Source organism: Carica papaya, chromosome 1 (genome assembly GCF_054855325.1).
Source record: "Carica papaya isolate Zhongbai chromosome 1, ASM5485532v1, whole genome shotgun sequence".
Lineage (NCBI taxonomy): Eukaryota > Viridiplantae > Streptophyta > Magnoliopsida > Brassicales > Caricaceae > Carica > Carica papaya.
The window spans coordinates 4,047,161-4,073,152 of NC_142309.1; the positions used below are offsets into that span (position 1 = coordinate 4,047,161).

At 36.0% G+C, this 25,992-nt stretch overlaps 1 protein-coding gene across 1 annotated transcript in view; it reads left to right on the forward strand.

The window, feature by feature from the left end:
• The window catches only part of LOC110825728 (sirohydrochlorin ferrochelatase, chloroplastic-like), a 35,113-nt gene extending 16,620 nt beyond the window's left edge, over positions 1 to 18,493 (forward strand). Inside the window, 7 exon segments of the mRNA XM_088215182.1 lie at positions 1,989 to 2,126; positions 6,770 to 6,987; positions 7,100 to 7,161; positions 8,291 to 8,362; positions 8,364 to 8,402; positions 8,538 to 8,630; positions 13,668 to 18,493. Of these exon segments, the coding sequence (XP_088071308.1) occupies positions 6,846 to 6,987; positions 7,100 to 7,161; positions 8,291 to 8,362; positions 8,364 to 8,402; positions 8,538 to 8,630; positions 13,668 to 13,679 (420 nt within the window). The 5' untranslated portion in view covers positions 1,989 to 2,126; positions 6,770 to 6,845 and the 3' untranslated portion in view covers positions 13,680 to 18,493.
• Positions 18,494 to 25,992: the final 7,499 nt, after the last annotated feature.

Genomic DNA, 25,992 nt, shown 5'->3' on the forward strand with positions numbered 1-25,992 from the left:
AAAGTGTGTTTTGGAAAGTAAGAATTTTTTTAAAATTTATTGAGACAATTTAATGTCTCCGGTTCAGTTCTAGTTCTGAAAAAACATGCGTTGAGCTTTTGATTCAATGAAAACCTGTTTCTGTATGTGGCTTTGAAAGTATGAGCTAATTTGGTGGCATGATTCCTCTTAAAGGTTTGACAATCTGAAAGTAAAAATTATCATGGTTACACTATTGCTCTTACGGGCAAAAATGTGTAGGTTTGGTTATGGTATCTAACAGTTTATGTGAGAACTTTTGTTGTTTGTTTCTTTCATATCTTATCACCACAAACTACAAACTTGTATGCTCAGTTATGTGTTACTTTTACAAGAAAGAGTGTTATCTTTCTCTATATTGCATCCTACATATTAAGTGACACAATGAAGATTGAGACTTGGTGAAAAATGATGTCATCTTGGTCACTGATTCCACTAGTTTCTATCATAAATTTTTTTTGGTCTTTCTACATCTTATATTAAATGATATGGGCACGTAAAAGTATATGCAGCTTATGTTTTTGTCTCTACTTAGGTATACTATTATACCAAAAATTCTAATTCTTTAAATTGATTGAGCTACCATAATTATGGTAGGTGTTTCATATGGAATGTGTACCAGTTGGAACACTAAGAGATGCTCAAGTAATTGTTTAAAAGCTGAAACAATGTGTTGTATCTATTTTTAAAGGAAGGAAATGTGTCTGGGTGCATAAGAATGTGATTCTTGATTTTTTGTGGCAAAATAAAACTGCTTTGATCCCTCAAGTTATACCAACTCAAAAATATGTGGCTTGAAATTTCGATCCAAAGTAAATATGTTTTGGTTTGTCAATTTGAAAGTAAAAGTTTCTTCGATGACACTTTCTTTTGGAGAGTTAGGCAACTTTTCATTTAGTAGTGGCAATATGCTTTCTCAATCAATTTTTAGTATGGACGGAAAAATTTGATGCTTGATTTTGAGAATTGTCATTTTGTTTGAGAAAGGTTGTCGTTCTTCATTTTGAAGCCACATTGATAATCTAGATGCATTTTTGTTCCTCGGTAAAAATTTCTCAATTTAATGTTTTGAAACTAACACTGTATTAACTAATTCTTTTAAAATAAATGTGTCTTGGTGTCTAAGCATAAGTTTATCAGTTTTTGGGGGAAAAGTTAAATTCATTCGATCTCTTGGTCGGTTAGAATATAAAAAGAAATATACTTTGATGTTTTGCTTGCAAGTAGATATTTTTCTTTTTGAAATATAAAAAATAGTTCTCTACCCTTTTTGTTGTCGTATTTATCATAGACACATCTCAGTTAATCTATGAAAATGTGAAACTTTTTAGAAACTTCTACAGCTAAACCCGCACTTCTATCTTACTCCCTGCTTCTCGATGTTCTGTGTACTCTTCTTCCATTAATTCCTTGAATCTCAAAGTTAATTTCATTTTCCATATCCTAATTGGGTTTGTTCATATGAATGCTAGGCATTTCAAATTGTTTTTCATGTTCAATTTTTTCATATACAGTTAATTCAGTCTATAGTTTCTTTTGCGTTAAGATTATTGGTTTTTGATATTTTTGAGTGGTTTATTTGTGAAGGAAAATTGGTATTAAATGTAAAGATGTCTGGAGATTTCTAATAAGAACGGCCTCTATTGGGTGGTGCAATTTTTAGTACCTTCCCTCTCAGGTTTGAGGTTAGGTTAACTGTTTGCTGGCAAGGTGGTTTCATAGTTTTGATGTTGTGCTCCTCTTTTTGTAATCCTAGTTGATTGATATGGTTACATTTTGGTGATTTGTTTCTCGTTGGCTTAATTGTAGGATGTGAGTAGCATTTGCCAAGTTGCTGATCATCAGATTGCTCTTGGTTTATGCTATCTTTATCCCTCTTTTATTGTATATTCTGTCCCTCAAGAAGAAACTTTCTTTTTGCATACTTATCAACTATTGTGAATGATTGATTTTGTGTTTGTGGGTTTTAGGAGGTATTCATGGACCTTGCATGTGATGAGAGCTTGATATTTGAGCTATTAGATCTCAAGCATGATGTTGGGGGTAATGGAAGTGCCGCCTGATTTCTTCAAGCCCTTGCCACTGAGCAAGATGCTGAAGGATGTAAGGTAACTTTTAAATGCCTTCTGTCGCTGCCCTTGATTTGTGAGGTTCTGATTATTGATTAGGCTTGATTCTTCATGCAAAGCTTCATGATGCAAGTCATGATTAGCTTCTTACATTTCTCTTTTGTAGTAAATTTCACATTCTTAATAGATTTTCTTGTACACCTGTCTTTTATTTTCTTTTATTTTCTTATTCATCTGTTCTTGCAACTACATCTTGTATTTCGCTTACTAGCAACAGTTTTTAGCATTTGGCCATATCAAGAAAGGGGACATCATGTTTTATAATGTAGATCAATGTGACTTCCCTTTTTTCTTTAAATAAAAGTGAAGTATTATTATGCACAAGCTACCAAGCGGGTACCACCCATATATGAAATAATTACAAATCTATCGATTGGTCAATAACCGCACCCATATCATCAAAATCTTTAATATCATGACCCAACAAGATAGATCCAAAAGTGTGTATCCATTTATCTCTAATGTTACTAAAGTTAGTCTTTATCCCCTCAAAAGTTCTAACATTTCTTTCTTTACAAATCACCCAAAAAATAGTAAGTGGAATAAGAAATAAATGTCTCCCATTTTCTTTACACAAACCCTCCCAAGCCCAATGTTCATTACTTACACTGCCCGCCATAACCCAATCCACCCCAATAAGCCTCAGAACAGCAGACTAAATGTTGTAAGTGACAGGGCAGCCTAATAACAAGTGGAAACAGGTCTCATCATCAGCTTTGCATAATAAGAAGCACTTGTTAATCAGCACATTCCCCTTTCTTCTAAGCATGTCAATTGTTAAAATTCTCTCTTTAGCCACTTCCCAAGCAAAAAAACCTGATTATGAATGGTGCTTTAGATTTCCAAATTTGTATGAAAGGGCACAATTGGTGCTGTTGTTCTCTCTTAGTAATGAATTCATAGTATGATTTAACAGAGAAGCTCATCTTTTTGTCTAACTTCCAAATTCTTTTGTCCTTATTCTCGGCTATGTTACTATTAGATAAACACAGCAATAGCTCAACATACTCCTCCAACCCCCCAACCAACTTCTTAAGCTGCCTTCACACTCATCTCCTTGTTGCTGACCACATAGAAAATTCTAAGGAATTTATCTTTAAGTTAGAAACTCCCCAGACCATTCATCCAACAAGAATTGAATATCCTCTCCATTACCAACCTGTCAACCCAAACATTTCTCAAAAGTGTTGTTTCCTTCCCTGATTTTCTTCCATAACCCCATCCCAATCTGTCTAAACTTTTCCCTCCTCCCACTCTCCCTCTCCCAATCGCCCCATCTCGCCCTAATAACTTGCTTCCACAGCTGCTCTTTCTCAACAGAGAACCTCCAAAGCCATTTTCCTTTGGAGGGCAATGTTCAACTCTCTAATGGATCTTATCCCCAGCCCCCCTTCTCTAATGGGCCTCTTCACATCTACCCACTTAACCAAGTGATACTTTCTATCACCCCAAGGAAAACAGCATTGAATCTTCTCAAGTTTATGCGCAATGCTAGCAGGGATAGTTAATATAGAAAGATAATAGATAGATAGGTTTGCAAGAGTACTCTTAATCAAAGTGAGCCTACCCGCTTTAGATAAGAATGCCCTTTTCCACCCTGCCAACCTTTTCTCAAAAAGATCCACCACAGGATCCCAAGTATTAACATTTTTATATTTAGCGGCTAACGGGATCCCAAGATACTTGATTGGTAAAGTGTTGACCTTACAGCCCAATACCTGCGCCAGCCTCCTTTCATCCCCTCTACTCCCAATTCTCACCAATTCTGTCTTTCTCATATTAATCTTCAGTCCGGAAACTGTTTGAAAATAGAGTAATATACATCTCAAATGCAATTAAGCGTTAACATCAGGTTCACACAAAAGCAGAGCATTATCAGGGAAGAATAAGTGGGAAACTCTCACCTTATCAGTCCCCTTCCCCACCGAAATACCCCTCACCAACTCAAGTTCCCCAATCCATCAACCTACTAAAAGCCTCCATAACAGTAAGGAATAAGAGAGGGGAGATGGGATCCCCTTGCTTAAGCCCTCTTGAAGCTTTAAAGAATGACGAAGGTACGCCATTCACCATAACAGCAAAAGAAGTAGTAGAGATGCAGTATCTAATCCATTTCCTCCATCTACCCCCAAATCCCAATCTCATAAGCATGTAATCTACAAAATCCCAACAAAACTGGTTATAAGCTTTCTCCATATCAATTTTGCAAATTATTCCTTCTTTTTTCTGTCCTACCATTTCATCCACCACCTCACTAGCAATCATAACTGCGTCGAGAATTTGCCTACACTCCACGAAAGCATTTTGATTCTCCCCAATCACTTCACCAAGAACACTAGTCATACATTTCGTTAAAACTTTGAAAATCAACTTATACATACTACCCATAAGGCTTATAGGTCTGAAATCTTTAATGTCCTTCGCATCAACCACCTTGGAGATAATCATTAAAAAAGAAGTATTGAGAGAATGAACAAAGGATCCAAATCTATGGAAATCATTGAACACTGCCATGACATCCTTCTTAATGACATCCCAATAAACTTGGAAAAACTTCATATTGAATCCATCAGAACCCGGAGCTTTGTCCCCGTTATACCCATCAAGACACCCCTGGACCTCCTCCTCAGAGAAATGAATCTCTAGCCCAACCCTGCTCTCTTCACTAAGCTGTTTAAAATGTAGCTCATCAAGTTTCAGTCTGCTGCTATGTTCTTCACTGTAAAGGTACTGAAGAAACACTCTAGCCTTTTCCCTCATAGCTTCATTACCTCTCACAGTCTCCCCATCCTCCCAAAGTTCTTCCACATAGTTATTTTTTTTCTATAATTTGTGATGCTATAGAAGTATCTTGCATTTCTATCATCATCACTCAACCACTTTTCTCTTAATTTTTGTCTGCACGAGATAGCTTCCAAATGCAGGTTTGCAGCTAAATCTTTTTTAATAAACTCCTTTCTCTCCCTATCTCCCTCCCCAAAATTCCCCTCCATTTCTTTCAGATCTAGCAGCTCAATTTCCTTTAAATTGTCACTGATTTTCCTCTCCATTTTGTACACCTCACATCTGGTCCAATCTTTAATCTTATTTTTCAAAACCTTTAATTTATGAGCAAACTGAAAATTAGCAGTACCCTTCACACTGGACTACTGCCAGGTATTAGACACCAATTCTTTGAAATCATCCACCCTCAGTCACTTATTATCCAACCGAAATGATCCGGATCCCCAAATAATACCATTCGAAATTAAACATATGGGGAAATGGTCTGAAATGAGTCTGTTTAACACTTTTTGACTTAACCCTGCAAGTTGTATTAACAAATCGTTAGAGATAAAAAATCGGTCAATTCTTGACCATGAAGGTTGCTCCCTCGAATTAGAAAGTACCACATAATAAGAATACCCCCAGCCGATCCAACAGTAGGTAAAAAAACTCATTGACCTTGCATTCTTTCCACAGACTTTTAATAGTCTGCAAATCAATTTTCTCCATTTTTGTCTCCTGAAAGCAAACAACATCTGGCCTCCACCTTCTGATGCACCCTTTGATAACCCCTCTTCTTCCTATCATTCAGCCTCCTAAAATTTTAAGAAATTATTTTTCCTATCATGAATACTTACATCGTTGGACTGGGTCCCCTCTCCCTTTCTTCCACTCTTCTTTCTCTTATAATTTATAGAGCACTCAAGTCTTTTTAATTTCCTACTCCCTCATTCCCCCTGCTTCTTTCGTGTTTTTTTTCACTACTCTTCTCTGTTTCAGTAAAGTTTTGTTCCATTTCCTCAAGTATATTCAAAATTTTTAATTTCAAGATCATCAATAGTCATACCAAACATCTTACTGATATTTGTAAAGTTTCTCTGAACCTAATCAGAATACTGGCTCTCCAAGCTAACATCTTCCTCCACAACCCAAGTGGCTTGGTTCAAAAGCCCGCACTGTAGTGGAATAACGTTCAGCCCTTCTCCCAGCCCATCATACAGCCTGGCATCCATCAGTGGAAACCCTTCCCCCCTTGCACATGCTAATGCCAGATTGTATCTCTCCTCTTCCCCATCCTTGTGATCATCCGTAATCGTCGAATTACCTTCCCAAATAGTGACAGCATCCGTTTTGCCCTTATACTCGCTGCTCCCATCAGTCGTATCCTCCACGCTCGACCAGTGTGACGACCTTATCTTCTAGTATTAGGCGACATGGTTAGAATTTGTTATTTTCCTGTATTGGTTATCACTAATTCGAATCTTTGGAGTCTTTTTCTCTTTCTCAAGTATTCTCTATGCATGCAGTAAGAATAGAAGAATGGTTAGATGTGTTGTTCTAATATTTTCCTTTTTAAAAAAAAAATTATTATTAATGGTATTTTCATTCTTGTTCTTGGAAAACTCTCTGAGTGACGGTTTGTTATCCCTTCTGTGCAAGTCATCCCCAGATATGTGCTTATTATCAGTCTTTGAGATTTGGAACTTTTTGGTTGACTTAGGTATAACTCGAGATCTTTGTCCTCCCATACTTTATAGCTTAGGTTATACATTTGGTGTGGCTGAAAAGTTTGTTTGTTGCCGTCTGTAAGGTAGCCTTTTGTCTGGGATTTTTCTTGATAATTTTCCTATTTTCAGAAATTGCAGTCCTTCAACTACCGCCCAAACTGGAAGAAGAAGTTATAGATGGATTCTCCCCAAGTTCTTCGAATAAATGAAACATCAACGGGGAAGGTCATGTCTGAGCACTGAAAATGGCAGATTTAGAAATCACCCACATGGCGTACGTGATCAAGATGGCGGCATCATCATTGTTGACCATGTCTTGCGTCGGAAAGAATCCAATCTCATGCTAAGTAAGAAATGAAGTTTAGCTCTTTTCCAAATTTTCTTCTTTGTTTTTTGTTTTTAATTATATTCGACTTTAAGTGCTTCGCTGATTTGTGTCTCAACTACGGTGAATTTCAGATGAATTTGTTGTCATGTTCAGAGATGAAACTGGGTATCAAATTGTGGAGCCTGCTCATATGGTAAATCTTCAACTGCCTGCCTTTCTTGTGCACGTATATTTATCTCCAAAATTTGGTTTTCATATGGTTTAGTTGGTTAACAGTACGAAGACCTTTAAGAAAATTATAGTTTAGAAATTCCATGCTGTCAATATTTTCAGTTTGTTTACATGCTCAAATATGTCCCAGGAGAATCCTTTTCTTTTACAATCCTTGTTTCATTCTGAAGTCTGAGGTTCTTGTAGTTATATCTCAAATATGCAAAAAATTTTACCAGTAAGATGGGTTAAGGTAGTCCATAAAGCTTCTCAATCTTTAATGAACAATTGCAAATTTTTTTCCAAAAGATCTTAGATCATGTATGGACAGTGAGTGATGTCATTGTTCTTGTAATATGATATTTAAATTTCAAAAAATATTCTGGTTTGGCTCTCTATGTTGTATACTCCTCAGTTGAATCAAACTTTTGACTCGGTTTGGCCCAGATCGTTTTGGTTGCTCATTCTTCAATGTTGCTGTAGATGTACATACTCTAGTTTTCTGTTTATTTTACAAGAAACTCATGGAAAAGCAGTTGCTTGTATTGTGCTCTATGATATTCTTCTCACGGTGGTGGCAGCCTGCAGATGTTCTGCAGTGGTCTTTCTGAAGAACAGGGCAGGGCATTTAATTTATTGAAGTATCATTAATTATGTCATAAACTAGAAATTGTACTTCTCATTGGAGCTCGTTTGATCTGAAAAGGATGTGAATCGTACCATTTTATGTTTTAGAAAAGGTGCAGAAATTGAAAAGTTGTAACTTATGACCACTTGGTTTTCTACTTTGTTTCTCTGTTGTTATAAAGCAGCAATTGGTCTTGAAGCACACTCGAGATACTCATAGCTATATGATGTTATTTTTTATACACATACTTCTTAAAGCCCAAATTTGTTTGTCTAAATGCTTCTCATGTTTTCCCAAAGGTAACACTGCAAAGAAGATGGGCATAATTCTTTAGCTCTGGTGCTATTTATTCAGTTTAATCTGTGTACTGTGTTGCCTTGGTGTACTTATTTTTGAGGTTGATAGAATTTTCTATATATTTCGTGGCATCGTTAATTCCATGAAACTGAAATCTTGGACTTCATAAAACTGATCAAACAAATAGGAGTTGGCAGAACCGTCAATAAGAGATGCATTGGGTTCATGTGTTCAACAAGGAGCAAATCATGTGATAGTTAAGCCCCTTGTTTCTCTTTCCTGGACGGCACTGGCATCAAGTAACTTATTATATTTTTGCTTTATTCCTTTGACCTTAATCTATATGCTTGATTAATGGCTGCACCATTTTGTTGAAGGTATTGTGGAAAATATTAAAAATTCTAGCCTTGTTAATTTGATTGCATGTTTCACAGAATATTCCTTCCTCAACTGCTAATGCTGCAAAAGAGTATCCTGGTGCACCATACACCATAACTGCTCCTCTTGGCTTGCACATGCTCCTTGTGGTATGAGATTTTCCTCATTTTTCTCTCCTGGTATTTACATTAATTCTGCAAAGATTTTTGGAGTCATCACCGTATTTCCAAATTGTGCTTAACTTTATTGTTAGTTCTCCTTACCTGAGTAATATGTAGATTATTCACGACTACTGGGGATATGACAATACTACTCAGTTAATGCAATTAAATCAAACTTTTACTCAATATCTCCATGAAACCAGTAATGATATATATATATATATATATGTATTATAAAGGCACTAAATTCATACCCAGTTAATAGCATTTTTAACAAATGTACAAAAGTTTCCGTCTGACTGCATTCTTAATTTAGTTAAAACTAAAACGAAAACTTTCATCCTTATTATTACTGATTTTCACCAGCTTCCAAAAATATATCACTGATTTGCAGTGTTGTTCACTGGTTTGATCAGATAATTGTGATCAAAGTTCTTAGTCTAGTTATAACTACTTTTAATTGAGAATGCAGCTAGTTAGGAACTTATATAATTTCTTATTAGGAGTGCATACTCCAATTCCAAGAACACCATCAATTAGTATTTCTATGTAACCAGACTTTTGTTGTTATGAGATAGACCTTAGCCTACTAGCATATTTGACTATGGCTTATTTCGTCTTTTAAGAGCTTAAGGGATCAAAATGTGTCTGATATCCATATGGCTTATGAAGCAACAAAAGTTTCTAATTTTCAAGGGATAGAATTTGTGACACCCTATATTTCACATTAATAGTGTGTTAGGATAGGCTAAAACGGGATTCAAGAAACAGAAGCAACCAACATTTTTTGAGTAACATGGCATTGAGCGACGTTACTCTTGTAATACCCTTAATTAATTTTTTAAAAAATTTAAAATTAATGTATAAAATTTAATTTTTTAATTTATTAATTTTTATTTAATGTAAAAATTAAGAAAAAAATATGTGGATGATGAAATTGAAAATAATTTTGAAAAAAATGAGTGAAAATTTAGATTTTAGGAGTGTTTTTGAAAGAAAAGTCAGAAACTAGGAGTTAAAACGCAATTTAGGAAAAATGTGTCATGTAGGACCGCTCAGTCAGCAGTCCCGACGAACTGGAGCATACCGCGTGGCAAGGCACGCTGACGCGGTGCCAGCGGGAGGTCACGCTGGCGATCCGCTTGCCCGTGATCGAACGTCCAGATTTGTTCACGCGCGCGTGGACAGTACAGATTCGTTCCCTTTTCAGGCGCGATTGGACGATCGCGATTAAACGCAATGAACGATGCAGACTCATTCCCTCTTTAAACGCGATCGTACGGTGCAAATCAAATCGTAATGAACGATCCAGATTCATTTTTTATTTAAACACAATTGGACGGTTCAGAGTAAACGTGATGGACGAAAAGAAGACGGATATAAATACTTCACTTCACACCAAACCCTAACCTTAGCCGCCAGTCCTTCCCCTCGGCGCCAGAGAAGAAGAACCAGTCGTCGGGACGGGAGCCAACCGTCGCCCACCGCCATGCCGGAACTGCCTCCGACTGCCAAAAAAGGGAAAAAAATTTCATTTGCTCGAAATTCGATTTTGAACACCTCCATGACCAAATCGGAGCAAAACGATCGACGGATGAAACGGAAATCGCGGGTAAAATCCGGCGGCGCTGCAGTGGAAAAAATCAAAAACTGTCTCCGATGAGATCCTTCTGAATTCCTGTTTCGTACAATTTTTTCACCATTGTATTCATCACTTTGTTTCTCACAGGTTAACCGAAGCCAACCGCGAATGAAAAGTTGTCGTTTCGATTAATTGAATATGAAATAATGATATTGTTGTGTTATCGCCTCCATATGTCAGTTTTGGAAATTTCGTTATAGTAAGTGTACAATAAATGATTTTATTTATGATAAATGAATTTACTTAAATTAAGAGCTCTATTAATTGTTTTCATAATTTTTACTAACTTTCATTTCTGTATCGGTGACTAGTGTGACATTTTTACTGGGTTAGTGTATCTCACTCTTTCATTAACTATTTCAAATCAAGAAAACCAAGATTTAAATCTCGATTCACAAGAAAGTTGTGAATAGGATGTTCAATTGTTTACTTCCAGTTATTTCTTTGATTTTTCGTTGTTTTTTTAGAAGGGTAATTTCAGTAGCCCTATTAGATATTCTAAATTATTATGTAAGTAATGTAAGGTCTAACGTTATTATTTCGCTTTCGCAATCAATTTATAATTTATTTTTTTTTTAAGTTTTGGGTCGTTACAACTCTGGTCATGCTAACTAGTTTTATTTTTTGCATTGATCATATCCATTTGTAAATAATTTCTCCCTTTCTCCGATTTTAGGTTGCTAGGGTTAGTAATGTGATAATTAGTTCCCTCGTTTTTTATGGGTTTCGAAAGCTTATCTTTATGAGTTTTGTGTAATTAGAGCAATTAGTTATTTTAATTAGGTTTAATGGGGATGATATGTGTTGCGGGATGTTGTAAATGACAGGATAAAACATTGCTTAAGCCATATAGAAGGAGATGCAGATGGATTTGCAATTTGTGCTGGAACCCAAAAATATAGACTTCATTAGTTCGCTCCTTATCTTAATACAAATTAAGACGCAATTGTTGTGTCATTCTAAGATGGTCTTTTGCTGCCCCTTTTTCCCCTCTAAAAACTTTGACAGTTGATTGAGTGTATTTGTGTGTGTGTATATATATATATAATCTTTTTAAAGCATTATGCTATATAAAAGGATATGTAATATTTTGAAAACATTATAGTATATAATCTAATTGATTTTTCAGGAGAAGAAAGCTAATTGGTGCTTGAACAAAGTTTTAAGTTTCTTAAAAACTTCATTTTCTTTAGAATTTCTTCTACACAATGTTTTAATTTTAAAGCATAAATTAGATGACTTTCTGGAGATTCTCGTTCTTTAAAGTAATTTTTAAGAGTTAAAAGGAATTATAGTCTATTAGTTATCTATTTTACATAGAAGATAAATAGATTTTATAGAAAATTTACACCTAGTCCTCAATTTGGTGGAGTCACCGGACCAAAGAGATAGAGCCACTAATAAGCTTTGATTTTTTTCCTTTTTCCACCAACAGACGTCGCCTAATCATGAATTGAGTAGGTTTTCACCCAGAACTGGGTGAAACCGGTTTGACCGAGAGGAAGAGCCACTGTAGAAGGCAGAACCGGCAGCGGAGCACGGCGGCGCCAATATACTAGAACCCAAAACCGGCCTTGATGAGATTTTTGGCCTTTTTTAGCCATTTTTTGCATATTTTCACGTTATTTAACGTAAGTTTTGATTTTAACAGAAAAATATAAGAAATCCAGAGACTGAAAACTATTGGGAAGCGTAATGAAAAAGCTAGTGTTTCGGACACTAGGGTAAGAATCCATCACAATTTCTCCTGTTACAGTTAAATCAAAGTTAAATTAATAATAAACAAAAAATTATAAATAGTTGGTGATCCCTTAATTAATTAAATATAAATTTTTTATGGAGCCAGTAATCGGTCAGTTTATAATTGTCTCTACGTTATCTGTGTTGTCTATTTGTTGTTATGTTACCTTATTTGTTTATCGTCACTTTGTTTTATCTTATTATACTTTTTTTTTTTGTCTATTCAGTTTACCTAAACCATTTTCATTTTTATTCCGTTATATCAATTTACAACTAATACCTTAATCACGTTTCTTGAACCGTTGAATTTTAGTTCATTTCGCTTCATTAATTAATCGTTTTATTTTACTTTTCATGTTATCACAATGTATGGTGTCTCGATTCTTTTATGATATTATATCTCATCCTTGCTTATGGTCTTATCTCTTAACAAGTACTGAAGCATGAATTTCGTTTTCTTATAATTGTGAAATATGAGTTTTGCACGTATTTGATGATTAGATAGTAATTGAAACTTATATATATAAGCAATGTTTTTAAATTAAAAGGCTTGCTGAGTGTCATGGGAAAGGGTGTACAGACTTGGTACAAAGAGTAAACCCTACCATGGATGTTATCCCTAGTCGAATGGGGTTGAGAAATCTCATATCAGAAGGGGTTAAGAATTATTTTGATTACACTTATTATCAGACGGGATATTAAGTCAATTGTATTTTTTGTACTCATTATTAGACGGGGTATGAGAACGACCATTTAATTAATTGAATTGATGTTTTGTCCATGTTTAGTAGAGACTCCTATGGACCACCAGTAACACCGGTAAATAAGTAAAATAATAAATGTTACTTAATTAGTATTGTTAGTACAAAAATAGTTTGTCAAAATTAATAATATAATTCATTTTTCTTAACAGCTTTCAAAACAAAATTTTCTAAGGTAAGGCAACAAGCCTTTACCTCTTTAAGGGTTCACAGCTTTTGTGAGACTCTTACGCTTGCTCTCGAGCAAGGATCTAACTTACAGATTTTGTGGGAGAGTTGTAAATATACAGAACAACCAGCTTCTAGCTAACTTAAAGTTTATATGTAGTTGTGGGTATTATTAATTAAGTATCTTTTTGAAGTATGGGTATTGTTAATTATGTTTTTGAAGTATCTGAAGAATATAGTCGTAACATATTTGATTAACTGATCATATTGGATTCCTGGCTTTAAACTTTAAACTTGTATACGTAAAATAAAAAATATTCACAAATTAATCAAATGATATTATCAATTGTGAATATTCAAACAGCAGTATCATATTTATTATCACCAGCCAAAATCTGTTCTTCTTAACTAAATCATGAATTAATTTCACTAATCCTTTATACTTGACTTCCAGCATTATAAAAAGCAGTTATTTCACAACCACTTTCATCTTCTTCTCCAAATGACGTCCAAAATTAAAATTCTGAATTGCAATTTTTTTTTTTTTTTGGTTTTCAACTACTGGATTAAGTTGCTAAATTGTTTTTGTTGCTGTTCTTAGAAGCTTCGTTTTCTTTTCTTTTTGTTCAGTTGTTTGGTTTAATATGGTTTAAGAAGCTCGGGTCATAATACACAAAGTCCTTAGTCCTGAGTTTATAGTTAATTTGATTGCAGGATATTCCTTAAACTGCTAATGCTGCAAAAGAGTATCATGGTGTACCATGCATCATTACTGCACAAGCTTCTTGTGGTATGAGATTCTCCGCATTTTTCTCTCCTGATATTTACATTAATCCTGCAAAAATTTTTGGAGTCATTACTATATTTTCAAATTGTCTTTAGCTTCATTGATAGTTAACCTTACCTGAGTGTTACATAGATTATTTACGAGTACAGGGAATATGAATAATACTACTCAGTTAACACAAGTAAATCCAACTTTTATCCAATAGTTATCCTTTCTTAGATGCACACATAAAAGCTGACTACGAATAGAAATCCAATCATCCAGCCTAGAGAAAAGAGCCTTGACATTCACTGGAATGTTTCCAGTTTCAGCCTGAGCAGCCACCCTCCCACTCATCCCCAGGTTATAAATTTCAAAACTATATATATCATTCTCTCTATCCTTATATATAATAAAGGCATGAGGAAGGGATGAATGAATAAGCTTACTGCTAAAGGCAATGCCAGAGGGAGCAACAATGCAGGTCTGAATGACAGTGTTTTACTGTCTGTTAAAAGAGTGTTTGAGGAGTCCAAAGTTTTGGAGGAAGACAGTGTAAGCCTTCAAGATGACAAAGCCCAATAATCCGGCCGCCACGTTGAGCAACGGAATAACACCAGTAGTCAGATTCAGTTTCAGATGATGAAGTTGAAGAAGATTGACAGGTCGAAACTCGCAGCCATCCCCCATGTAACAGCCCCGGAAATTCATAATGAAATGTATATTAAAAATATCAAATGCGGAAGCGAAGTCAAAATTTGAATAACATCCATTACACTAAAACCAAAAACGTGCTCACAAAATATAAAAGATCAAACTAGCTAAAGGAGAAACTTGAAAGTAAAAGCTATGAATGTGACTATGAAGTCTTTAGGCGTCCCCTTCGTCGTCGTCCTGCGGAACCGGCTCGGGAACGATGTCCTCTTGATCTGAAATGATTAAATAAGGAATAAGCTACACTAGCCTAGTAAAGACATCACGATATCTCACCGTCACGGAGGTAAAGGTGGGTAGAAAACACAAAAAGACCATTGGAGCATAATTTACAACAAATCCTTTTATCGATAATAAAACCTTTACCATTCACTTACCTCGGTGAAATTTATAAAACAATATACGAAAGCAATAACATCATCATCATCATGAAAACCATATATATAAACTGTATAACATAATACCTATCAAGCTTTTCGTAATTCAATCGTTACACAACATATTTTCCTCATTTACCAGCCCACTAGTATTCATGGGGATCCATAGAGGTCCCGCTACCCGTTAACTCCTAACACTTGAAATCATACTCCAGGGCCGTCCCCATACCCCGTCCGGTATGGGCGCCAAACCATAGACCTCATTACCCCGTCCGGTATGAGGGTGAAACGGGCCGTCCCCATACCCCGTCCGGTATGGGCGCCAAAACACATAAGATCTCCATACCCCGTCCGGTATGGGAGACCACAATCCCGGTAGGGTTCCCTACGGACCCGGTCCGTCCACCATCTCCCAGGATATCTAGTCAGGCTGACCACATTATACAATTACCCATTTACATAATCTATCATTCTCTTTTCCCTCAGTCAGCATCATCAATCCACATACAAACAAGCAAAACAGTAATTTATGCCAAACAGACAATATACAGCATCAATATCTCAGTCATTCAATCCATAATCAATAAAGCAGTACAATATGCACACGAAACTATAAAATGAAAACATCAAACCTCATACTGCATTTAAAACTGTAAAACAGGCCAAATAACAGTTAACCGACAAACACACTAGACTCGGGCTCCATTAGCGACCTTAAACAATTTCACACATTCGTTGATTCATGAAATACCGTTTTATCATTTATTGAACTTTAAAACCGTGATAGGAAATAGGGTGAGGGGTCCTTACTCGTTTCGGGGTCCGAACACGGCTTCACAGTGCGCTTGCAGGCTGTCCCTAATTTTTCCTGAATTTTTCCCGGGGAACTGAAACGCACTACTGGTACCTGCACGTGTTCCAAAAAATTCCAAATTAGGCCCAGGGCCCCTTTCGGCCAATATCGCAACTCCAGCGGCAGCGGTTCGCCTCGGGTTGGCCGTTTTCGGCCGAATTCGGCCACACTCGCATTGGTTCCTGCAATAAAACAACCCTACGGCCCTCGGAAAACCGAAACTTACCGGCGGCGGTGCTCTCGGGTGCGGCGGCTCTCCGGTGAGGTTCGTGTTTTGGTGATTCGGCTCCGATCAACCTGTAGAGAAAAGAATGGTGATCACGGTGGTATAAAAATTGCATTAAACAGAGGCCGGGAAGGGCCTCATCGGAGGCAAAAACCGAGGAAGGGCGCGGCGGCGCCGCTGGCTTTCAGCCGTGTTTTCCGGCCGTTTGGCCGGGATTTTGGCCCCGATTTGGCCACTGGGGAAATCAGCGTGGAAAAACGAGTCGGGGGTATGAAATTTACCTCGATTGGCAGTCGGAAATCCCTCCGGTGCGGCGGCGGGTGGCGGCGGCCGGCTTCTGGTTCGTCTTCTCCGGCGAGGGCAGGCGGCTAGGGTTTGGGGTCTGGTGTGGGGGTCTTATTTATACCCTTTTGCCTTTTGATCTCAGCCGTCCATTTTGATTTAATCTGCGCCGTCCGTTTTTGATTAAATCTGGGCCGTCCGTGCGATTAAATCTGCGCCGTCCGTGCGCGCGATTGATTTGGGCCGTCCGATCGCGCGCACGCGGATCGCCAACGTGGCCCGTCCCCGGTCGACGTGGTTTTGCCACGTGGCAGGTCCTGGTTGGCCAGGCCTGATGACTGGGTCTGCTGACGTGGCACGTGCGTTTTTTTTTTTTTTTTTTTTTTTTTAATTTCTCCGGGTGCTACACCCCAAGCCGTCGGTTGTTTTTTCCATGGCGTAATGGTTACAGTTCTAGGACCAATAATACTTTTAGAAACTAAAAAAAAACTCTTCTTTTTGCCTCAGAAAAAATTGAAGCAAAAAAATGGTTACCTTTTATTGACTAAACTTTTATCTATTTAAATGGTAAATGTTTTACCTATCTACCCAAAATGATATTTACATCATTTACTAACTCGCTCTTACTCTTTCCTATTCAAATCAAAAGCTATCTACTATAACAACACCCAAAATCCAATTTATACAGAAACTGCACCAATACAATATTCTGAATCTATCTCTCTGCTATAATTATAAAAAGCTGATGCTATATTATGACAGTTTTCTGCTCTATATATTATTTTCATGGACGCAGCTCATCCAACTTAGGAGCTTGCTGTACCAAAATGTCATCATATGCATTTTCTTGCTTCAAATCCACATACTCTTTACTTTTTAGTACCTAAACAAGATACAAAACCACCATTATTAGACTTCGGCTTGCAGTATTCCCCTGCTTCATAATGTCAAAAACAAAGACAAGCTCATGTACGGAGGATGATCTTTTCCTTCATGGTTTTTGGTTGTGTTTAAGATTAATCATAAAGACTATTACTGAATGCATTCAAGAAAAAAACGATCTTTAGGTTTTTTTTTCAAGAGTTTAATTTATTTGTTCTTGAATTTTTTTTTAGGTAAAAGTACATACATTTCATAATTAGGTGATACATTTGCATCCATTATAATATGATTTTCTAATAATAACACACTATTTAATTAGAATTCACAATCTCTTATAGAGAGAAATATACAACAATTATTTAATTAAAGAGTTTATTAGAGTTTAATTTAAATAATAAAAAAAGGTTCATGTTTAAAAGATCACACACACACAAATATACACTAAGAAATGAAACCACAAAAAATTTACAAAATCTAAATAAGACTAATCAATAGGAGGTGAAACTATATTTTGCTCTTTATAGAAAAACATATGAAACTTACTAGTATCTCATAAAAAAGCCTTGAATTTCCTTTTCTGGTTTTTCCTTCTGAAACTTGCAATAGATTCACCACTTCATCCTCTTGCTTTTCCCTTTGGTCTTCAAAAGTTCTCTCCAAATAGTTTGTCACCCCTGTGTAAACACAAATCTCAAGAAAATGAAGGGGTCTTATAAAAAAAATTTCTAAGATACATATGTATAAATCAAAAAATTCAAATGCATGTCTGCTTCACCTTGTTCTCACGGACCATCCATCTACAAAGAAGACAGGATCATATCAGAATGTCATATGGAGGAAATTACACAAACCCATGATTATAGCACATTACAACTATTAAATCAAGCTGAAATATTTCTTACCTAGTCGGTTCTCATTTCTTTCAACTAAATTCATCTCCTAACTAACGAAAAAATGAATCTTTAACAACACAATAATAGAATATGCAAGAGAGAAAATAGAAAAATAATATAGAAAATATATTATATTTTTCAGCTAACACAACTTCAAAAGATGAAGCAAGTGCAAAAAAAGACATTAAAATAAGTTTTTTTACCTTAACTCATTAAACTAAGATCAAGTTCTTTATCCTTGCTAAGAGATATCACTTCTTCTGTAATTTCAAGTATATTTTCACTTGTTGTATCTATGATATCATAACTGGAGCTTTCAGGGTTCTCAAGTTATCTCAATATTTCTGGGACAAGCTGCTTCATTGATGTCAACTCGTAAAGAAATGATTGCGGACCATAATCTACTTCTTCATTTGATAACTGTTGAAAATGTTCTCTAACGATAACTGTTGAAAATGTTCTCTAACGATAACTGTTGAATATATGTTTCGGGAACCATCTCTATTTAGTTTGAAGTTTTAGAAATAAGATTTTCTATCATATCCAATCTCTGAGGAGATTTCACAATTGTAATAGATTCGGACACCTTTAATTTCTCTCCACTGCAAAGTGATCTAAGCTCCGATAAACCATTTGCTAAGAATATCTTTAGCAAAGATAGCCAAAATACCAAAATACAAAGAGGTGGAATAAGTTGTTTGTTGAAAATGTCAGAACTAATGAAACAAGAAGTACAGTTGTCCACTCACATGGAAGCAAAGGCTCTGAGAACTTGGAAATAATAGGACCACGGTTGGCTCTTCGAAAAGTAAGAGCAGTATTAGGGGCTTTTTTTCGTTTGGATATCAAGGTGCTTGAGTCTTCTACCCTTCTTTCAACAAACAAAATTAAAAAATATTATTCTCACTTGGTGATTGCCTATACAATTATTGAAATTAATAGAAGGTATAGAAATGTATACGTGCTTCCATCTTGTGGGTGAATGAAAACAATATCATTGTTTCACTTATTACATTAACTAAAATCTCAAATTCTAACGAAATCATTTAGAAATAACACTTTTCTTTTTGGGAAACAATATCATTGGATCACCAATTATATTAACTTAAGTCTCAAGTTCTAATGAAGTTATTTTGAAATAACACTTTCTTTTCAGGAAATGTCACATACTCATATGGGTGAATGAAAACAATATCATTTCTTCTCCAATTACTTTAACAAAAATCTCAAACTCTAATGAAGTCATTTGGAAATAACACTCTTCGTTCAAGAAATACCAAAATACTTATGCTGAAATGAAATCCTACTGAAACTCTAATAAAGTATTGTACCTTCTTCTCAAAATTAGCAAACTTATTGCATTTGATAAATTCAGAACCTGAAAAGGCACCAACTGCTACTGATGCATGGAATGATTTAGGATAGAATATGACAGGTAGTTTCACCAAAACCATGACTTACCTTGTAGATAACACAGGAACCTTATCAGATAAGCATTTTTTTTCCTTTCTTCAAGGTCTGATCTCCGGTGGCAGGTGTAGAAATGACCTTAAATTCCAGTGTCTTAACTACTGTATAGAAAGAAAGTACTTAAAATAGAAATTGTTAAGAACATGTTCCTATTCCTAGTGTCTCTGTGTGTACGTGTGTGTGTATATATTTGGATGCGTGATTAACTTTTCCACTCTTCTTTTACTTGAAAGTTTTAAAGTATTGCATTGAGCTACAGTGGAACTAGATGTAATTAATTCCGGTTCATCTTCTATGTTAAACTGAGACATCATGTTTTCTGATGAAACCATGTTGGGCAAGTTTTCTGCCTCTAAACCAGTATGATGTTCCTCACCAAATTCTCTAGCAGTTTCAGAAGGTTCGTCCTCAACTACATGAGCTACACTAGGTGTATTTGGTTCCAGTTCATCTTCCATGTTAACCTGACCCTTCTCATTTTGTAATAAATTCATGCTAGACAAATTTATCGACTCTAAATCAGTATGATCCTCCTCGTTAAATTTTCTAAAAAACTTCACGAGATTCCTCCTCATCCACATCAGATATTTCCAAGTCAGTGGATTCTCCTTGGAATATATCATCTTGAAATTCCTTATGCCTTCTTACAAGCTGCCTAGTTCAAGGTCCTTCTGTATAATCTGATTAATCCTCCTTTCATCCTCATCCCCACGTAAAGTTTCAAGATTCTCGTCATTTTGTTGCAGGGACATAGTTTCTCCAATCTGTTCCATGTTTGTTTCCTTGTCACCTAGCTCACACAAGGCTCTGACCTCCAAAGCAATCCTCATGACTTGAGAAAAATTGACACTGCGATACCGGGATAGTATCAAACAGCTTTGAAAGTATGATCTAGTCAAACTAAAACAAGCATCTAAAAGCCCAGAGAAACTAAATTAGATTTATGTACATACTCTTGAGGAGGGTTTTCACCTGAGGAGCAAGCATCATGGCAGGCAGAAAACTTGTGGGAATGGTACTGCAACGAAAAGAAATTAAAATCTTGACGATGTGTTGTGAAAGTAATAAAAACTTTCAGTAGAAATTAAGATATTTAAAAATTGCTCCTTTTCGAAGAATTTGTTTGGAGCCAAAAAAGATGTCAAATACCTTTTTATATTTGAGGAGAACCTAGAAACAGTATGACACAAGTTTTCATCCATAGTAATGAATTACTAATTTGGATCCTTATCGATGGTAGACATAAGTATAGAAGGACTATGATCGTAAGGATTAGATCTCAAATTTATGGATTAAACCAAATTGACAATTACTTTAAAAAAAATTATTGTTGAAGAAAACAATCACAATCACACAAAGTAAAGAGGTAAAAAAGAAAAAATACAAGATTTACGTGGTTCAACATTGACGTCTACGTCCACGGACAAGACAAAGAAGTTTTCACTATGATGATAAGAAAAGAGTACATCTGCCGATTCAGTTGTAAACCATAATATATCCACAATACTAGGCTTTTCTCGAACTAAACAAAATTGATTTCATACGACCAAAATACCTAAAATATTTAATATGACCAAAATACCCATAATATTTAATATATCCAAAATACTAGTCAAACCAAAATTCATGTCACATCAACAATTATGGTAAGCCACGATGTCATAACCAAAAAAATCTTGGTTGCCTTTTTCGTATATAAGCAACGTTAGTAAGAAAATTAGAAAAAAGGAGAAAATATCTAATGAGAAATTAAAAGAACTGATATATGCAAGTTAAACGGATAGCATTTGAAAATATTTACTTTTTTAGATCAATCATTCGGCATATACCTTATCAAAAGAGTACTGCCTTGTTACATCATTCTTCCAAGCTCCATCTGTTTAACCAATAACAATCTTGGACAAATATTACAAAGTCAAATCTATACCTTTAAGTGTGATCTCTTCATATGGCGCCACATTGCCTCTGCGGAGAAGAACAAAACATAGTAAGAAAGAACAACGAGAGAAATAACAATCATAATACTAATTTTATAGTAAATAAAATTACCCAATAAAATCTTCAGGGATATCCAGATCAAAGGCATCAAGCTCAAACCTTTCTGGCAAAGTAATAGAGAGAAGTGCGCCAGACAAGATTCTGGCTTGTTTACTTTTTTCATTGATCGCGGAAGTATTGATTTAAGTTAGCACCTTTTGACACTCATCAAATAAATAATCAACTTTTTTAGAATAAATTTTCACAACAACAAGAAGGAGGTAGGAAAGCTTTCTGTATGTGAGAGCATCCAATTCCTTCCACAAAATTTCCTCTGCACGAAGCAACAATATTACAAGGTAAGAAAACTTTCAGAAACTTATAAATAATGGTTAGCTAAAAAAAAATTTGTTGCTATGGTACTTGGAAAAAAACATAGAAAAAAATTTAATCTTTTAGAAACAAAAATTTTCATACTATAGGCTCCATTGTCATTACAAATACGCAATTGACACCATCAAAGTTACTTTTGTCCAAAAATATCATTATAACGGAAAATCAACCTCCTTTTTGTTGAGATTAATTGCATGAATACAATCCTAAATACTATCAGAAGATCCTCCTCATATCTATCATCAGAAATAACCTAAGATTACAAAGGACAATGAAAACAGAGCCTTCATCTGTACATTTTTAAGAGGCTATCGTTGGTCCTCCTCTATCATCTAGAGCAGCCTTAATCGAATAGATCAACTCACCACTTCTTGCCAGCCTCAGAATATACTTCCCTTAATTATATTGTCAACCATTCATGCAACAGATTTTTCACAATGCCAGGATGAACAGAAACTTGCTTAAGTAACTGGATTCAAAAATTATACTATATATATATTAGCAAATAGGTTTTTATGCAATAATTCCAATAATAAACAAAAAATTGAATCATATTTTATGAATGTAATTGTTTGCTAATTTCCTTTTTCATAATAAGTATGTAACGCCCAATAATTTTTTTAATTTTATTATTATTATTATTATTATTAATTTTATTGTTATTTATTTTATTTTATTTTTATTAAATTAAATTAAATTAAAATAAACCTAATAAAATAAAATAAATATAAAATTGGATAAAAATATTATTTGGATTTAATTGAAATTGATTTTGGGAAAAAGGAGTGAAAATTAGGATTCTGGGGGTATTTTTGAAAAGAAATCCAGAAACTGGGGGTCAAAACGCAATTTAGAAAAATTGTGCCCCGTCAGCGCCACGTCAGCGGCCTAGTCAGCAGCCCTGGCCAACCAGGACCCGCGTGGCAAGACCACGTCGACCTGGGAACGGGCCATGTGGGCGATCCGCGTGCGCACGATCGGACGGCTCAGATGTGTCCCCGCGAGCACGGACGGCCCAGATTTAATCAAAATGGACGGCTGTGATCAAAAGGCAAAAGAGTATAAATAGAACCCCCACACCTGACCACAAAAACCCTAGCCGCCTGCCCTCGCCGGAGAAGACGAACCATACGCCGGAGGAGCTGGCCGTCGCCACCCTCCGCCGCACCGGAGAGTTTTCCGACCGCCGATCGAGGTAAATTTCATACCTCCGGCTCGTTTTTCCACGCTAAGTTCTCCTGTGGCCAAATTGGAGCCAAAATCCTGGCCAAACGGCTGGAAAACACGGCCGAAACCCAGCGGCGCCGCCGTGCCCCTCCTCGGTTTTTGCCTCCGATGAGGCCCTTTCCGGCCTCCGTTTGATACAATTTTTATATTACCATGATCATCATTCTTTTCTCTACAGGTTGATCGGAGCCAAATCACCAAAACACGAACATTGCCGGAGAGCCGCCGCACCCAAGAGCACCGCCGCCGGTAAGCTTCGGTTTTTCATAATTTTTTGGCCCCCCGAGGGCCCTAGGGTTGTTTTATCACAGGGATCGATGCAAGTGTGGCCGAATTCGGCCGAAAACGGCCAACCCGAGGCGAATCGCCGCCGCAAGCAGCGGCGCCGTCGCCGGAGCACGGCGGAGCTGTCGTGCCGGAATTGTGATATTAGCCGAAAGGGGCCCTGGGTCTAATTTGGGATTTTTTGGGACACGTGCAGGTACCAGTAGTGTGTTTCAGTTTCTCGGGAAAAATTCAGGGAAAATTAGGGACAGCCTGCAGGCGCACTGTAGAGCCGTATTCGGACCCCGAAACAAGTAAGGACCCCTCACGCTATTTCCTATCACGGTATTAAAGTTCAATAAATGATAAAACAGTATTTCATGAATCAATAGATGTGTGAAACTGTTTAAGGTCGCTGATGGAGCCCGAGTCTGGTGTGTTTGTCGGTCAGCTGTTGTTTGACCTATTTTACAGTTTTAAATGCAGTATGAGGTCTGATGTTTTCATTTCATGGTTTCGTGTGCATATATTACTGTTTTATTGATTATGGGTTGAATGACTGAGAACCCGATGTTGTATGTTGTCTTGTTTGGCATAAATTACTGGTTTGCATTGTTTGTGTGTGAATTGATGATGCTGACTGAGGAAAAGGGGAATGAAAGGTTATGTAAATTGATAATTGTATAATGTGGTCAGCTTGACTAGATATTCTGGGAGATGGTGGACGGACCGGGTCCGTAGGGAACCCTACCGAGATTGTGGTCTCTCATACCGGACGGGGTATGGAGACCTTATGTGTTTTGGCGCCCATACCGGACGGGGTATTGAAGTTTATAGTTTTGGCGCCCATACCGTACGGGGTATGGGGACAGCTCTGGAATCTGATTACAAGTGTTAAAGGTTCACGGGTAGCGGGACCCCTATGGATCCCCATGGATACTAGTAGGCTGGTAAATAAAGAAAAATATGTTGTGTCATGATTGAGATGCAAAAGGTGTGATAAGTATTATGTTATACAGTTCCTATGATTTCATGATGATGATAATGTTATTGCTTTCGTAATATTGTTTTATGAATTTCACCGAGATAAGTGGATAGCGAGGATTTTATTATTGATAAAAGAATTTGTTGTAAATTATGTTCTATCGGTCTTTTGTGTTTTCTACTCACCTTTACCTCCGTGACGGTGAGATAGTGTGATGTCTTTACTGGGCTGGTGTAGCTCATTCCTTATTTAATCGTTTCAGATCAGGAAGACATTGTTCCCGAGCCCGTTCCACAGGAAGACGGCGAATGGGACGCCTGAAGATTCCGTAGTCATATTTATAGCTTTTATTTTCGAGTTCTCTTTTAGTTAGTTTGTTCCTTTATACTTTGAGCACGTTTTTTGTTTTAGTGTAAGGGATGTTTAATCAAAAATTTTATTTCGCTTCCGCATTTGACCTTTTTAATACACATATTTCATTTTAAAATTCTGGGGCCGTTACAAAATATGTCAAGTCAAGTAGGTTCTAGCTTTATTGCATTCTATATCCCACATTGATAATATTCTAGAGAAGATAACAATATTTATTCGAGGTCTAATGATTATAATGATCTAAAAACGTTATAGTTAGCCTTGCAAATCATGGGCCGGTGTTATAAATGATAGTATTGCCAACTTGAGCCTACTACCATATTAGATTTACAGGAAGTTTTTTTTACTTATCCCAAAAGATTCAATGATGTTGTGAAATGGTTTTGAACATAGGATAGCTGTCACCGGGCCAAGTCCATGTGTTATTGAAGCAAAGATATGTTGTATCTTTCGGAAGAATTTCTAAGATATGTTGGAATGTTGAATCCAAAACCTAAGATATGTTGTTGAAGCAAAGAGATCATTGGGCCAAGCCCATGTGCTATTGATAATTAGACACACGCCAAAACACCTGTAGCTATGACTTCAAGAATGAATTGACTAAAACTCCGTCTTCAAGAATCAAGATTCAATCTCAATGAAGCTCTAAAACCCCACTTCCAAAACCAACACTTTTATCTCAATGGAGCTCTAAACCTGGTAATCTACAGTAGGTTTTGATGGAATTTTCCATCATTCAGTGCATGTTTTTATGTAAGCATTTACACTATAAGAAAATGGAGGAACCATATTTCCCTTGTTTGTCTATCTTGGAAGAGTGGGAAACAAAAGGAAATGAGAGGATTTTGTAATTTTTTGTTTGGTTCAGGTGTATAAAGAAAAGAAAGAAAATAAGAAACACATATTAATCAATAGTTTTAATTAAATTTTTACTAAAAAGATAAAAAACTAGACATTTGAAGATAAAATATAAAATTTATTTTATTACCAAAAGGTTAAAATAAAAGATAGGATTATATAAAATATTTACAAAAACCCATCTCTCCAAATCAACATTTTCATCTCAATAAAGTTTTAAAACTTCACTTCTATTTAAAACATTTTTATCTCAATGAAGCTCTAAAATCAATGACCTATAATAGATTTGATGAAATTTTCTATCCTTCTATGCAAGTTCTTATCCAAGGTTTAACTGTGACTATGCTTAGTATGACGAGTAAGGTAGGTTAAGCGATCTTACCCTACTATATTCATTGTTCGGGATTCAAAAAGTGATGAATAGGTAATACAATATTGACTAAGTTATTCATCTAAAAATTGGTGAATAAAGCTTACCCAATAGGGACAGCATAAGTTTT